The sequence below is a fragment of the Anser brachyrhynchus genome (assembly GCF_964034855.1).
Source record: "Anser brachyrhynchus genome assembly, chromosome: 2".
NCBI lineage: Eukaryota > Metazoa > Chordata > Aves > Anseriformes > Anatidae > Anser > Anser brachyrhynchus.
Window position 1 is genome coordinate 22,316,399 of NC_137695.1, and position 15,705 is coordinate 22,332,103.

Consider the following 15,705-nt stretch of genomic DNA (forward strand, 5'->3'; position numbering starts at 1 on the left):
TTGTTCTAGCCCAGAAATATTGGAATATTAACATTTGGCAAAACAAACAAACAAAATACAAGAAGATAGGGAAGAATTAAAGTTTTCTGTTCCCAGTCATAACCTTGGATATTGTCCCAGTGTTTTCTTTTCTCCTTATATGTTCTAGTGTATACAGTTAGATATGCTTCGGAAGATACAGAATTTCACCACACACACGTGAACTATAGGTATCTTTGGGTACTCTAAATATGACATGCCCCCAACTGATAGAGATAGCTTTAGATTTTTAGACATTAAGTTGCCTTACATTTGACAATAGTAAATGCATTCAAACACAAAACAAAACAAGCAAACAAAAAAAAACCAACAAAGCTATTCGTCACATGGCACACACTGTAATTAGAAGGGTGAAGGAGCGTTGGCTCCCTAATTACTTAAAGATACAACAGATTAATCTACCATGTAATTTTCAGACTGCAAAATCAAGACAATATATTGGAATAGGGTTCTTTCTCCCCCTTCCATTAATTAAATAGAAAGCGCTTAGAAACCATTCAGATGTAGAACCTGAGGTATCAGATAATGTATGAGCTACACTTTACATTCATATTTAATTCCTGAAGTTGCACATGCACCAAAGAAAGCTTTCAGTAGCGTGACCAAAAGCTAAAATTATGTAGGAAGTAGTGGTGTAAAATAAGGATGTTTAGATGCCAGTTGCATTTATGTGGACATGAAAGAACGGCAATGATGAATTGGAAAACATTGCAAAGGAAAACATCGTATCAAATTAACATTCAAAGGCACCTTTGTGCCTGATAAGTTTCTAATAAAATCCCGATGGCAGGGGGTAGCAGCTTTTGCCCATTTTGCATTCTTCAGAATCCATTTCATGCTCTTCATCCTGTCCTTTCAAACAGTTATATGCTTCAGTGTAGCTTTGCAGAAAAGCCCCACTCCACCAGACCCTGACCCTGACCCTCAGCTGTATTCTGGGCATTTTGAACTCCTAAAACCACAGACCTTGCTGCTCTGTAAATCATTTGGAAAGAATCCAAAAAATGTGCAGGAGGTAGGTGTATTATTCCTTTTGACAGACAATAGAAGATTTTTGCAAGTGAATCTCAGCTATTTCTGTTGTTCAAACACTGCAGATTTGCTGTGCAAAGCAAGCATCTTGTCCTGCTCCATTCCTCCTGCCCACATTTTGTCTGTGCATCACACTGGTCTGCTCCTGACAGACACTGTACACTGTCTCCAGAGAAGGAATCACCCATATTGACATCTTCTGTCTTTAGTGAAAGACAGATTCAGGAAAATGAGACTCACTGACATAATGCCATAGTTGTCATTTCACTCTTTGTCTGGTTTAGATTATTTTTAATTTTCTTTGTCTTTCAAGGAAAGCTCTCATTATTCCAGGTGAGTGTCCAGTACTTCTGCTAGGCTGTTATTATATGAATCAACATTAAAATCATGGCTCCTTTTTAAAGAATATTATGCTCACTTCCAATTCCTGGAGCTAGGAAGCACTACAGTTTCCATTTGTTGTTTTAGCCAAGGATTATTTTCTTGTAGTTTGCTGAAATAAACCACTTTAATCCACTAGGCAATCTTTGTTGAGCACCCTCCCCCAGAATTGTTTCAAAATGATGGAGCAAATTATTAACTATTATTAGTTAAGAAAAAATAAATAGAAGAAAACATGTTTCAGGAATAACCATGTGTAACTGAAGAAAATAGCCAAAAAAAAAAAATCTATACCACAATATAAAAACTGGCTGATAAGTCTGCAAGTGCCAGAAAAGAAGACCATAATAGAACTGATTCAAGTTTGGAAAGTCTAGTTGTTTGGTTTTTTTTTTGTTTTTTGTTTTTTCATAAAACATGCAATAGGTCACAATTCTCTTTCTGCCTGGTTTCTTTTCTTTAATCTGTGGATAAAAATATTTTTCACCTCATAATGGTACCCATAATTTCAATTAGTATTTTTGAGATACTGAGTTAAAAAACACTGCACAGATATAATTTATCACCTCTTTTTCAGTTTGCCACGAAGTACTGACTGTTAACCGTAGCCATGGCATATTGGAAAGTTTAAATTATCCAAATAATTACCCCTTAAGTGAGCACTGCAATTGGACCATTCAAGCAACAATGGGGAACACGCTCAACTATAGCTTCACAGCCTTTGATTTAGAAGATGGATCTGACTGTGACTTTGACTACTTGAAGGTATGTACCCAGGTTTTAAAAACAAGAACTACCAGGTCTTCTCCAATAAAGAAAAACAATGAGGATGCAGAAGATCAGGGGTAAATTTATCTTATCTAAATTTAGCCATCAAAAGCTGTATGTTTAGTCCAAATATATTTTCCCTATTTCCTCTGTGGTCAGTAGGGAGTTAAGCACTGCCAGAGACCAGTTCATCCTACCTTAAGACAGATGTCTGCAGCAGGGAGGACGCAGGTGCCTTGATTTGCTACAGAGAGTCTAGATACCAACTTAGATTAGATGCACTGTTTTTTATGGCTGAAGCGAGATGACGTTCCAGTGTCATGTACAGAAGCGGAAGAAATTCTGAGATTAGTAATGATTACTAAAACACAGTGGACCCAATTATTTTCTTCTCGGTTACATCTGAAAAGTAATGGGGAATGTTCAAAAGCTTTAAAATGTTTTAATTCTACAATTTTTAATAGAAGGTTGCTGTGTCTCTTGATTACATTAACCTACTTGTCATAATTAACCTAATTCTTTAAAGGGACTGAAAGAAATTGAATTTATTCACAAAAGAGATTTTTTTTAGCTAAACGAAACAATCCAGTCAATCTAAAGACAAGTATCTTTTTATTTCAATTCCTCAAAAAATCTATTTCTACGACAACTGAAGATATATTTTCTCTCAGTTTTGTACTTCGTACTGTGCGAAGTAGACTGCAGTCATGATCACTGCTATACTGAGGGTTATAAGCTTCTGCTTACAATTTCAGTCTTTTGCTGAACCAATCCATCCTTCACATCTCACCCTTGTACAGGATGCCAGCACACAGCCCCTGTGCTCTACTTAGGTTTTGCACAAGAGGAATTGAAATTTAGAGACATATTAGAGAAGGCTACTTACAGCCAACAAGAGGGCTAAGGAACAGTGCCCACATTTATTGGGATGCTTACTTACAGTGTGCTCTTGCAGAAAGTCAAGCAACAGGCCTGGCGTTGGGCTAATGTACTCCCTCTAGACGTCCTCCCTCACTCCCCCTACCTCCTTATTATGCCATCTTTCAGAGCTCAAAAATCGGTAATAAACTGGCAAAAAGTGGAGTTTTTTCCAAATTTATTCTGTTATCGGCCAGGAGTGGAGAGAAATAATAGACATGCAAATAAAATAAACAAGGGAGCACTGTATTGAGAGCTAGCAGAAGTTGCTTAAAACCTCGTTCATTTTTTGTGAGGAGGCCGAAAAGGAAATACTGGAGCCAAATGGAGAGGCCAGTGCTAGTCTCCAGATGCCTAAGCCCTTGATCAGTGAAAGGCAGGAGCCCTGCACACAGTAGCCAGCCAGTGAAGGGCAACAAACTTGCCAGAAAACGCTATTCTAGACATAGCTCAAGGCTGGAGAAATAGTGCCAGAGGCGAGGACCTGATCCAAAGCACTTAGAGAACAGAAATAAAACACATTAGAGGGAGGGAGGAGATGGGGAGCAGAAAAGTAAGTGCACTCTTTGTTTTAACAATGTTTCATTGCTTCCAAGCAAAGAAAACACAGACTGAAAGAGGTATAAAGAGTAAAATGCAAGGGAAAAACAGAGTCATAGAAGTGTGTTAAGGAGGCTTTAATTTGCAATTCATGTCACATTACTTGAAGAAGTCTTTCTCCAAATGCCATTAAGAAATACCACTTGGAAAAGATGTTCTTATTTGGTTGTTGCATGCTGTACAAATATGTGCCATAGTGTAAAAAAAGAGAACAAGGTTGAACCAGCCAGGGAACTAACTAGCATTTGCTCTCACCCTGTGTCTTGCGAAAGGGAGCACATTGGCAAGGCTGTGAAGTGCTCTGTGGTGTAGGGGAAAGGGGGAATCATCTGGAACAAATCTGTGGTTCACTTTCTAAGCAGTCTGCAGATATTTGGGACTTCTCTGTATGAAATCCATGTGGAATCTGACTCCACTGCAAATTGGAAAAAGGGTTAATATAAAAAAAGGCTCAAAGATTCAAAGGCTGTTCAGCTGACATAAAATTACTTTTCTGCCACATGCTAGTTTTGAGATTTGTTTATTGCAAAGAGGCCTAAAAGGGGAAAGCTCTGATGTCCTGGCTGACTATGAGACTGGGAAAACAGAGGTATAATCCTGTTCACTGCAGTACAAGCGGGTGGTGCACGGACCACGTGCCAGAGCTCTTCACCATTTTCTTAGAGAAAATTGGAAGCCGCTGCTCACGCTGTTTCCATATTGCTCCGCTCACAGAACTGAGTGGCCACTGGTGCTGATCGGATGCTCTCTTCCCCCAGGTTCTTTCAGGTACCCCTTTTCCCACCTTCTTGGGGCTTGGTGACAGCTTCAACCTGAGCCCCTTGCAGCAGGCAGCAACGCCATGCCTGTTTCTTAGCTCTGTGACTGCCCCAGCAGCAGCCTGGTGATCTGTGGCAGCTAGCAGAGGGCTGGTTTGGTGGCAATATTTGCTAATACTTGATGGGAGACTGGGGATGGGAAGAATGAGGGCTAGCTGTTAGGTTGGATTAGGTGATGATCACAGTTGTGGTGGCAGAGGAATGAAGGGAAAGAGATGAGTGATACAGAAAGACCAGATAAAGTGCTGCAGAGGTGTTGTGGCAGAGAGCTGAACAGAGTACAATCAAGAAACGACAGTTGCAAAAGAAAATGATGAGCAAAGCTGCTTTTAAGACAGTGGGAGAAATAGATTTAATGAATATTTTTATGACATCGTTAGTGTCTTAAACTAGAACTCTGTTTTTTGTTTTTTGAAAATCTTTCTGATTTCTGAAGGAGAAAATTATGGTGGTTGGTAGGGTGGGGAGAGCTAGAGTGGGAAGGCTGCATTCCTGGTACTGCTGCCCCTAGCCCAGACACTGCGGTTTTGGTCCCAATCTCCATAATGGCAAAGGGCCTGTTCTTCAGCTTCGTGTTTAATTATAGCCTACACTTCTGACCCAAAACCACATGCAGTATATGCGAAGAGCATTTTGCCTCCTGACTAATTCAGTCTGAAACACACAGAAGACATTCATTTGCTGTTTGCTCCCTGGCTTAGTCCCCATATGAGTCAGAAATTAAATATGAATAATGACAAAACCAAAAGGTCCTTCACACAGGTATTCCTAGTGGTTGGCTATTACCAAAGATATTATCATCACTTAGAGCAAATAACGGTTTCAAATAAAAGTTGAGGAACGAGATGGCCGGGTGTCCAAAGGGTACAGGCAAGTGCAAGTGCAGTGCACGGCTATCTCGGACTGAAATGCAGTCACAGCTGTGCGATGAGAAATCAGCCATGTGTTGCGTTACCTATTTCCTTTTCTGCTTTGATCATGGGATGCTTGTTGTGAGCCAGAACAGCTGCTGGCTGGCATTACTCATGGTGAGCAGCGGTCGCTCTCGGCAGGGAGCCTTGAGTGACTCTGACTCGGCCTGGCCTGGGCAGGGCCTGCATCTCCACTGCTGCAGCACTTAAAAGGATTTATACCTGTGCCAGGCAGGCAGGAAGAAGCCTTGCTCTTCTGATTTGGTGGTGATTTTCTGCCCTTGTGCTTAGGTGCCAGAAATCGAGAAGGGACGGTGTTGGAGGGAGGCAAACCTGCAGATTTTTCTAGTGGCGGCCTCCAGCATGAATCTGATGTGAGCACTTCAGCAAACGCTCAGTGTGCCGCGTATCGGCCTGTCAGACGATGTTGGCACATTGCTGGTAATGCTCACAGGATGCCTGACGTTTCTCAGGGAGTTTTACAGTGAAATTTCAAGAATATAAGGTGAATTGCTTGTGACAAAGACTTTTACAGAAGTGGCAATGATAAGATACGCGGCACACCAAAGAGCAGACTGTTTCTTTGTGATGCTGGACTAACCGTAATTAGATTGGAAGCTCTTTAAATTATATTGCATGGTGTAGCTTAGCCTAATAACCTAACATTAGTATTTCTAGAGGAGTCATCAGCCTGTAGACAGTGAGATATTGCAGACAATGACATGGAAATGTCATTCCTTCCTCTACACTCACCAGGCTATTAGCTGAACAAGCATATATTTAACCCCCATCTATAATGATGAATTACCTTCTTATTTAGTATGACAGAACATAATCTCCACAGAAGCAAGGCTATTTTATAAGTGAGGAGAATGTAATGTTACTGCCTGAAGATCAGTCTTGCAGTAGGATTGAAGTTTACTCCTCTCTTATCTAAGAAAAATATTATTTGAAAACCACTAATCTTCCTGTCCTGCAGTTAAAAACTTCCTCTGTATTCTTCTGTTCACAAAGTATAACCTTCCATGGAAGTCCAGTCTGTTTAGCATTTGCTTTTATAAACACAGGGAAGACCTTGCCCAGCCTTTTGCAAGATGCCACCAGCCTGATAAGCAGATAGTAAAATGTCATGTGGCAAGACAAGATTCGGAGCTCTCTAAACCTCACGCCCTTTGACCTGTGCAGCATGTTAGTCTAGTGGCAAGGATGGAATTACCATTAACCCAATGGTATTACCAATGGTATTACCAATGGTATTACCACTGGGTTAATGTAAAAGCACATCTTATCAGGACAACTGTCTGGCTGATAACCACAGTGGCCTTTCACCGCAGTGGCTGCAAGGCAGGACTTTATTCCTCTTTGGAATAAGGCACTTCCTTCCTTGCTTACTGCCAGTGCCTAGAGTCTTTCAGTGATTAGGCTTAGGTGGTTAAAATACCACTGCATCCTTTATATATAGATGTTATCAAATCAGTACAGTAATTAATATGACATCTGCTCCTGAGAACTGTTTCATTTCCTTCTGGTAGTAACAGGATATGTCCCTTTTTTTTTTTGTCCTTTTTTTTTTTTTTTTTAAACCACAGCAGCATTCCAGGGATGTGCCATAACATCCTTTTTCTCCATCTGTGAATAATGCATTAGATAATTGTTTCTTGCACTCAGCTGGTCATCCTCTTTTTTTTTATTAGCTTCTCATAGGGGAAAGGAAGCTTATCCCGTTTCTAGTTTTGCTCTCTTCTGTACTTGTAATTAGTAAATATACTTAAACTATATTAGGAGATTAACATTATGACATTTTATTTATTACTGTGCCTTTTTAAAGTGTTCCAGGAATTCTCCAAGCACAGAGAATGGCTTTGCTTATGGCCATGCATTGATTTACAAAATGTCACTGGTAGTACATCACCCTGGGGAACCAGACGATATATTAAATATACCCATCCAGGTTCTGCCCACAGACATCAAATTACAGCCTGCTGGCCAGGCAGCAGTGGTATCCGTTAATGCAAGCTGGCAGCACGCCAGCCCATCCCTGAATTCCTTCAGGGATTTATGGGCCTCCACGAGAAGTTCTTCAGTGTAAGACTGTAAGGATAAAAGTGACAACTCTCCTCAGGTCTCTGTGGCAGGCCTCACCATTCGTATACAGGGAGATCTCAGCTCTTGCACTGATTTTCAGAGAGAGATCTGGGTAATCAGGGAAAGGAGCATGTCAGGCTAAAAAGCTGTTCACCCTACACAAGACTGGCTCAGGGCTCGGGAAGATTTTTCTGTTTTCCCATTTGCCTGCATTGCCACAATTGATGTACACTTTGGCTTTACTTTTCAAAAGGTTACTTAGAAGCAGACTTTAGAAATGCACATAGAAAAAAAACAAAACACATCAAGACTGCTAAATTTGTCAGTGGTGAAATGGTTGCATGATGCTTACAGAAAGCTCAGATGACAAGAAGCACGAGTGGCACAGGAAGGCAGCAGAAACTCTGCTCTGGGACTTACAAAATGAGTCAGAGCTTCATGGACATTTTCTTGTCTACGCCCTGCCAGCTCAGAGCAATGTGACTTTGCCTGTACCTTCAGGAAAAAGCACTGTCCAATAAAGTGACTGTGAAATACTAGCACATGTAGCTGATAGTAGCGTGCGTGCCCCTTGCTGGAGAAATAGCATTTGTAACTCATTTAATAGTGCTGGATTCTTCTCTCCTTTGTTCATCCCGTTCTCCAAATTTTTCTGGAAAGCCTGGCCAGAGTGTAAGACCATCTGTGCAATGAAGCGGCTCATCCCAGTCAGTGCAGGCATCACAATATGAAGTTACACGGCGTCAGGAGAAAGCCCTCCTGACCTGGTAAAAGCTTCCCCTCTTCAAAGGGAAGCCCACAGAAAAGCCAGAGAAAACCATACAAGACTTTGAGGAAGGTCTTGTTCATCCTCTTCCTGCTGTTCCCATGAGCTGGCAATTTTATTTTCCTGAAAGCATAACGGATAGGAACGTCCCACCCCACCCCACCCCCCGCCCCTCTTTTTTTTTTTTATTTTTCCAAGACCAAGCCGCACCTCTCCTCCATTGCCACAGTTACATGTGGTGCAAATTTTCTCAAATGGGGAGATTCCCAGAGAGGATTCAGTCCCTGCTGGCCTCTGACAACGTCAGTGTGATGATGTTGCTTGTGCTGGCAGTTTGATTCACCCAGGCTGGCAAAGCACTTGAGGAGCAGCACAGAGCCATGCACAGAAGTCAGCAGCACTGCAAACTGCTCAAACCCGCCTGGGCTTCTCAGTGTGGCCTCACCTTCTCCATTTCCCCCAGTTGCTGTGTTCCCAGGCCCAGCCCCATCCGTCTGTAAGGTGCTTCTCCCACTGTAGCAGCTTTCTGCTGTTATATCATTTGCAGAAATAAGTCTTTCTTAGAAAGTTAGGAATAAGCAGATTTGTCTGCAGTTAGAAGTTCTGGTTGTTTTCTTTGAGGAGGTAGTAAACAGTACCGTAAGAGATGAAAACTTCTTTTAAAAATGTCACTGCAGTTCCATGTGGAATTTAACTTTGCTTGGAATTTTCAAAGGGTTTTCCCAGGGAAGTGGTCACGGCTCCAAGCCTGCATTTGGACGATGCTTTCAGACACATGGTCTGATTTTTGGGTGGTCCTTTGGGGACCCAGGAGTTGGACTTGATGATCTTTGTGGGTCCCTTCCAACTCAGGATATTCTCTGATTCTATGAGTATTTCAGGCTCGGGTTATAAGACAAAACATAGATTCGGATACAACTCTTACTATTATAAAACTAGACATTTATACATTTCCATATGTTAGATATATCAAAAAGAGATTAACTGGTGTACCTATATGTCCAGTGACCCATGATAAACTCTATTGTACTATGGAAGAAAATGGCTAATTAGTGAAGGAAGTGTCTTTGTGTGGAGGCAAGGAAGTTGCCTACAGTGGTCAGAGCAAGGAGCTTTATCAAGGGTCATCTAGGGCATAAACATACGTAAATAATAATGGGGCTGGAGTTAGATGATCTTTAAGGTCCCTTCCAAAACAAGCCATTCTATGGTTCTAAAGCTTTATTTATAGTGAGTTTATACAGGGAGGGCTTTTATCAGCTGGTACCTTCAAACACTTTTCATCTTGCAAACACAAACATAACCTTATGTCATTCTCCTGATTGTGCAGAGATAAAAATAACAAGGCTTCACGGTAAATCACTGGAAATCTTAAGCTGCCTTTGTTTCTGTGAAAGTTATGTTGCTGTGGTGCTAAGCTAGAGCAATGTGCCACATCCTGCAGCTTCACTTTGTTTCTTTTCTCTGGCTGACAGACCTGCAGGTTCTTAAGCTTGCACTCTATTTCTCCTCAAAGGAAATGTACTGCTTGGAAATTGATTATTTTTACCTGTGTTAATTCTCGCTTTAACAATTAGTGGTGATCTCTTTTTGTAGTGCATTCTGGTAGTTGGATGATGATTATATTATCTGTTTTTTGCATCATTTCATTTTCTGGTAACAGATTTGTTGCGATGTCATCACAACTTCCTTCTCAAAAACTTACCCCTTCAGGAAGAGCTGCTACCTGTAGTCACTGCCTCTAGTGTTTAGATAGTCAAAACAATCCCATATCAGGTTTCACACTTCTAAGGGGAAAGGGATACTTGTTGGTGTCAGAATAGCTCTGCGAGGATGTCTCTAGAGGCTCCGGTGATGGGCGGGACACTTGTCATGGTGATCTGATCCAAGGTGCAATATCCTTTCCTGAATTCTGCAGACAGCCCAGACCTGTTGTGGTGTTGTTTTCAGACTACAAACAATGTGTATCAAGACTCAAATTGAGAGAATAATTGATATAATTATTCATAATTATACAATGAATGAATGCCATCTGATAATAGAATTATTGATGATAGATAATAGAATTATCTGCTCATAATAGAATTACTGGCAATGAAAATGAGAACTCTGAATGATCCCCTCTAAAAATGAGGGGGATCAGTATTCCTAGGATGGCGTATCCCCTCATAGGAAACTGAAAGCTTGCCTTTGATGAGTCCATCATCTCCGAATCAAAACTACGGCTTCTGCCTAACAAATGTTTGTAAGCAGCTTTTTTTTCCAGAGCAGATTAGGCTAGTTTTCCTTTATAATAATTTTTCTGATGAAAAAATATCCCTGTTCACAGAAATAAAACTATCCAAGAGAAATTTAAAGTTTTGCCCTAAGAAAAATCAGCTTCCTGCTAGGAGAACTGAACAGATGGAGCCCCGCTACCTGTCTGGAAGGCTCCTGCCAGGCTCACTTTGCAAGAGGAAACAGGCTTGACGAGGCATTCGGCTAGCAAAATGTCCCCACTGCAAGTATGCCCAAATGGAGCACATTCAAAGTTTCTTTCCTCCAATTTACTTCTTTCCACCCAGCAGAAACTCCGTTTTCCAGTAAGCTTAGTCACTGAGCCTTTACTCCAGTTCTGGCAACGAGCTCCTCTGCCACAGGTCATGCCGCTTTGCTTTGCTCCTCCAAAGAGCGGTGAACAGCTGTGGCCTCCAGATCATCATTACTGGCGTTAATGACACGCTTCCAGGCTGAAGAGTCCGGAAAGCCAAAATCCACTGGCCACTGGTGACCACCGTGTCTCCTCTGGACCGAGCCGAGCCCTTCCTGCAGCCTCAGCTAGCCTGCTGTCACGGCCCCGCTCCAACCTTCAGCAGATGGTTTTCAGCTGCCACCTTGCTGCAGGGCAGTCCCTCAGCCAGATTCATCCCCTAGAGAGCTAGCACCTCCCCTTCGCACTGCTGCATCAGCCTGCGCGCCTGCTCCTGGGCAACCTGATAAGGGGTTTCCCATAGCGATTACTGAACCTATGCCTAATTCATCTGAAGTTACCACGTCCCTGGTGCCTGGGTGCGGGCTGATGAAATGGAGCGCTCAGGGTGCTGCTGGGCAATTGGTTTCATTAAGGAGGAAGTGAGGCTCTTCTTTTTTGCCATGCTAAGGATCTTAAACCGTGCTGCAGATATCTGTCAATATCATTACAATATCATTGCCCTTGGATTTTATGATGGAGGCTAGAAGGTCTGAAGAAACAAATCAATTACGGAAGAGTTACCTGCACAGAAAGGGGGCAAGTGTGTTCTTCCCAGTGGTTAGCTGGGAGGGAGCCCAGTGCCCAGGTCCTACAGCCAGTATGCTGCTGGAGTGGCTAGCCTTGCACAGACGGAGGGAGTGCCATGCCTCGTGTTGCCTGGGGAAGGACTTCCCCCCGGTTTGCAGCAGTTTCGGATGGCACAGCTGACAAAGCAGGCCCTTAAATGAGAAACACTGCCTCGGAGATCAGAAGAGAAATTGTGGCCCATGAGATGCGCGCTCAGCTTCGGTTTCACTTGCCCGTATTTGTGTGAGAGCAAGATGTGGTTTTAGAAGTTCAGAATGCTTTGTGGAAACACACAGCTGTTCCCTTCGTTTATAAGTGAAAGACAGCTTGAAAAAAAACCCTCTGTAATTCTAGCGGCGGTGGCTCTGCCTCTCTCAATGAGTTACAGCTGGCCAGGCACTCGAATTTCCTGTGAAACTCCGGCCTGAACCCAGCACCACGGGGCAGCGCCGCATGAAGGGATTGCCATGGTAACCATTATTTGTGTCGTGAAAAACCCACTGGCTGTTTTCAGGGCAAATTACACAGAAATGTGACGCTCGCCGCCTTAGATAAAAATAACACTCCCCCGATGATTCAAAGTTACGGAAGACTCGTGAAGCTTGTTTTTTTTTGTTTTGATTTGAAAGTTTCTGGGGATGATTTAGTCCATAGTTCTTTAGAAAGTTTTTCATTTGTAATCACCCAAGCTAACGGCTGATCGTTGAATATGTGTCTCTTTGCCTTTCATTCAGAGCTCAGGTTCATGGTCTCCACATTGATTCATTCTTCCCCATTCACATTTTTCTGGTGTAAGATTTCCATGGCTTGAAGCCACACAAATGAGTCGTATATACCACAAAGCCATCGAAGGAAGTAGCACTATTAAAAAGTTTAATTGGATCTGACTTACTTCATTTTGCTGAGCTTAAGCCATAAAAGAATGTGTAAAGGTCTCAGCCTGGCTTGAGAGAAGGTCATAACTGTAATGCTGGGCATGGGACAGCTCATCTGTTTGTCAGAGGGTACTTTAAGCTTTACATTTGAAAAGAATGCAGATGAATGCAACTTGTTAACATCTAATCTCTATGATAATTTTATATCTATTACCAAACACATCTGACTGAGGCTTTGCGAGAACTACCAGCAATCAGTCGGCAAGTAGAAACTTTCAGGCTTTTCAGATTTCACCATGGAGTGATGGTTCTCAAGTTCCAATACATTCCTCATGCTCTGGGCATTTCGTGGCATTAGAGGATTGAAAACCAAAAATATTCAGGGTCACAAGCCATAAAACAGGCCATGGAATATTACCATAGAATTATTCCTGCAATTTGCCCCTAACTTCTGGCTGAACTACATTCAATTTATTTTTTATTGAAAAAAGACATTCAAACCTGACTGTCAGTTTGAGGACTTGAAACCATTTGAGTAGATTTCTGGGCCCCAACTATGTCTTAAATCAACAACACAGTTTCTGAAAGTTCTGCAAGACCAACATCTTGAACACAAGAGCTGAGGGCTTAATTATTGATTACCATACGTGAGTGCTGGAAAATGTGCAAAAGAAGTAGCTAGCGTGGTTAGTCAATATTTACTGTAATACCACACTTCCATACTATCAGCATTCAATGTAGGCGAATTGTTAGTGGAACCAGAGGTATTTGGAAAAGAGATTTGAGTGGAGAGCAAAGATAAATAAACCTTGGCTGTCTATCTAGAGATCGTAGATTTGATTCTTTGCGTGGGGAGAATTTTATGGTGATGGCTTCGGAACAGAGAAAAGTTTTTGTTGAAATTCTGAAAGGAAACATGCCAAAAACTCACAATGAGAGTGTTCAGACATGGTTTCTGTGCCAGTAATTTGCTGGGCTGTGTTAGGAAGATGTGCTCTTCTGTGAGACAGAAGATTGGATGAACTGCAGCAAAGTGGTAAAAAAACAGGAGTGTTCCTGTTCTAAACGTTCAGAATCACAGGAACAAAAGAAATAGTAAAGCAACTCATAACTTGACAACAAGTGGCAATCTGATATCATATTCAAATGCAATTTATTTATATTTATTTTTTACCAGGTTTGCAAAAATTATACACCTTTCCCCCTGAATAATGACACTGAGCATTGCAATACTTCGTGAAGAACATAGATGCATACTCAGTGTGACTTACTGGATATGAAAAAAGTGCCGTATCCACTGTCTAGGATGAGAAAAAACCTTTAAACCTGTTTGGAGACAACTGATGTGAAGAGGCTCAAAAGCTCAGGACACCCGCTATGACTCCATGAAAACATGTCTTAAGTGTTTTTATTTGAATTTGAGCATCTGACTAGCTTCAGATTTCAAGATTTAAATGCAGGAATATTTCCTTATCATTTTATTTGTTCCATTTTTTTTAGAGCATTAGTGTTTCAAGAGTAGGATGGAAGAATTCTCTTTTGTGTTTGGGGAACAGAAAGATTTTCAGGCTGGCTACATCTGCCAACACTCTGACTGTCAAAATACAATCACGTAGAATATGACTTGGAGATAAAACGTAAAGTATTTCTAGGTGCAAAAGTTCAGAAATCATGACTCCACTTCTCCTCCAAAGTAGGACACAAGCATAAGAACATAAAAAAATAAACAAACACGTGAATTTTGCCTTGTGGTTTTTGAGGATTTGTTATGCTTTTTGTTTTCAGTTTGTCGTCACTACACTGTGAGGCTCTGGTGATGCTGACTCCTTGGTTTAGTCCACCATAAGTTCAGTCAGTCCTGAAATCACCTGAGTGCAGTCTTACAGAAATGAGTAAATAATCTGAGTTATCACCAAAGGCTCTGGAGACACTGAATATGCTAGACGCATGGTAAAATCGGACATATGACATCCCCTATTTCTTTCTATTTCAGTTCGTCGTTGTGTTTGCTTCTTATCTTCTTCCCCAGCAACCCCTAATACACACCAAAACAGAAACAGCAAGACCTTCCTGCTCTACATGATGTGCAGCCAGGTTTTGAGACATACTGAGTTGCATATGGTCATTGTTTCATCCAAGCCTTCCCACATTCCCCATGGCTGATATTGCTGTGTCATGGTAGCAGCGTTGGAGCTTCACTGCTTTCTTCAACATCTTATGAAAAACACTAAGAACTGGGGAGCTGCTTATTACCTACTGGGATATTCTTTGTTTCATTTCAGCTCTATGATGGACCTGATGAACGATCCAACCTGATAGGCACTTTCTGTGGACAGTCTCTCCCGCTGGCAGGGAGCACCACAGGGACCAGCCTTCATGTGGCATTTTATTCTGACGGACTGAACGCTAGAAGTGGGTTCCAGATGCTGTGGCATGTCAATGGTAAGTTAACCAGGTTTTTCAGGGAAAGCATGTTTTCTTCTTTTCTGTACACAAAGTAGAGTCCCAGCTTAGGGCACTCCTGTGTTAGCTAAGTAGAAATAACCCATTAGAGCACTGAAAATATTGCATTTACTCATAATTGCTTCAATACTTTCTCAGTGAATGTTTCTGCACATGCTACACCTTTGACAATTACCTGATCACAGGCTGTAAGCAAAATACCCTTTCATCTAAAGGAATAGGCACAGGATGAGGTGTATCTTCAGAATTTATGTGCTGAAGATGAGATATACACCATTAAAGGGGGACTTGGACTTCCTAATAGGAAACACTCAGCTCTCAGTTTGCCTGATTCCTATAGACTTCATAGACTTCCTTTTTTTTTTTTTTTCTCTGCTGGCTTCTCTCTAGTTTTCTTTAGTGGCGTTTGTTTTCTTGGGCAGTGCGTTCACTTCCAACCTTCCAGCCTCTGCCCCCCTCCTTTCTCTGCATGAAATAACATTGGGCAGGATGTGCTCTGGGTGGTTTTTTTTCTCTTGTGCTGCATGTCACAAAGAGCATCACAGGCCTCGTTAAATAGGCAGGCATGCATGCCAATTATAAACCAATCTGTTAGTGATTGTACAATGATTGTACACTTCTTAAGTGAGGCTACAAACCCAACTTCTTCACTCTACTTACTTAACAGCAATATTGGACTGCAACAAGATTAAATCATATGCCATTGTACACCCCATGAAAGAGGATTCAACCTTGAAAATAATTAAATAGC

The 15,705-nt window shown here is 41.7% G+C and overlaps 1 protein-coding gene across 1 annotated transcript in view; it reads left to right on the top strand.

Moving 5' to 3' along the window:
* CUBN (cubilin) overlaps nucleotides 1-15,705 on the top strand; it is a 142,519-nt gene that overhangs the window by 38,601 nt on the left and 88,213 nt on the right. Inside the window, exons 27-28 of the mRNA XM_080581470.1 lie at nucleotides 2,030-2,217; nucleotides 14,774-14,933. Of these exons, the coding sequence (XP_080437596.1) occupies nucleotides 2,030-2,217; nucleotides 14,774-14,933 (348 nt within the window). The remainder of the gene's footprint in view (nucleotides 1-2,029; nucleotides 2,218-14,773; nucleotides 14,934-15,705) is intronic.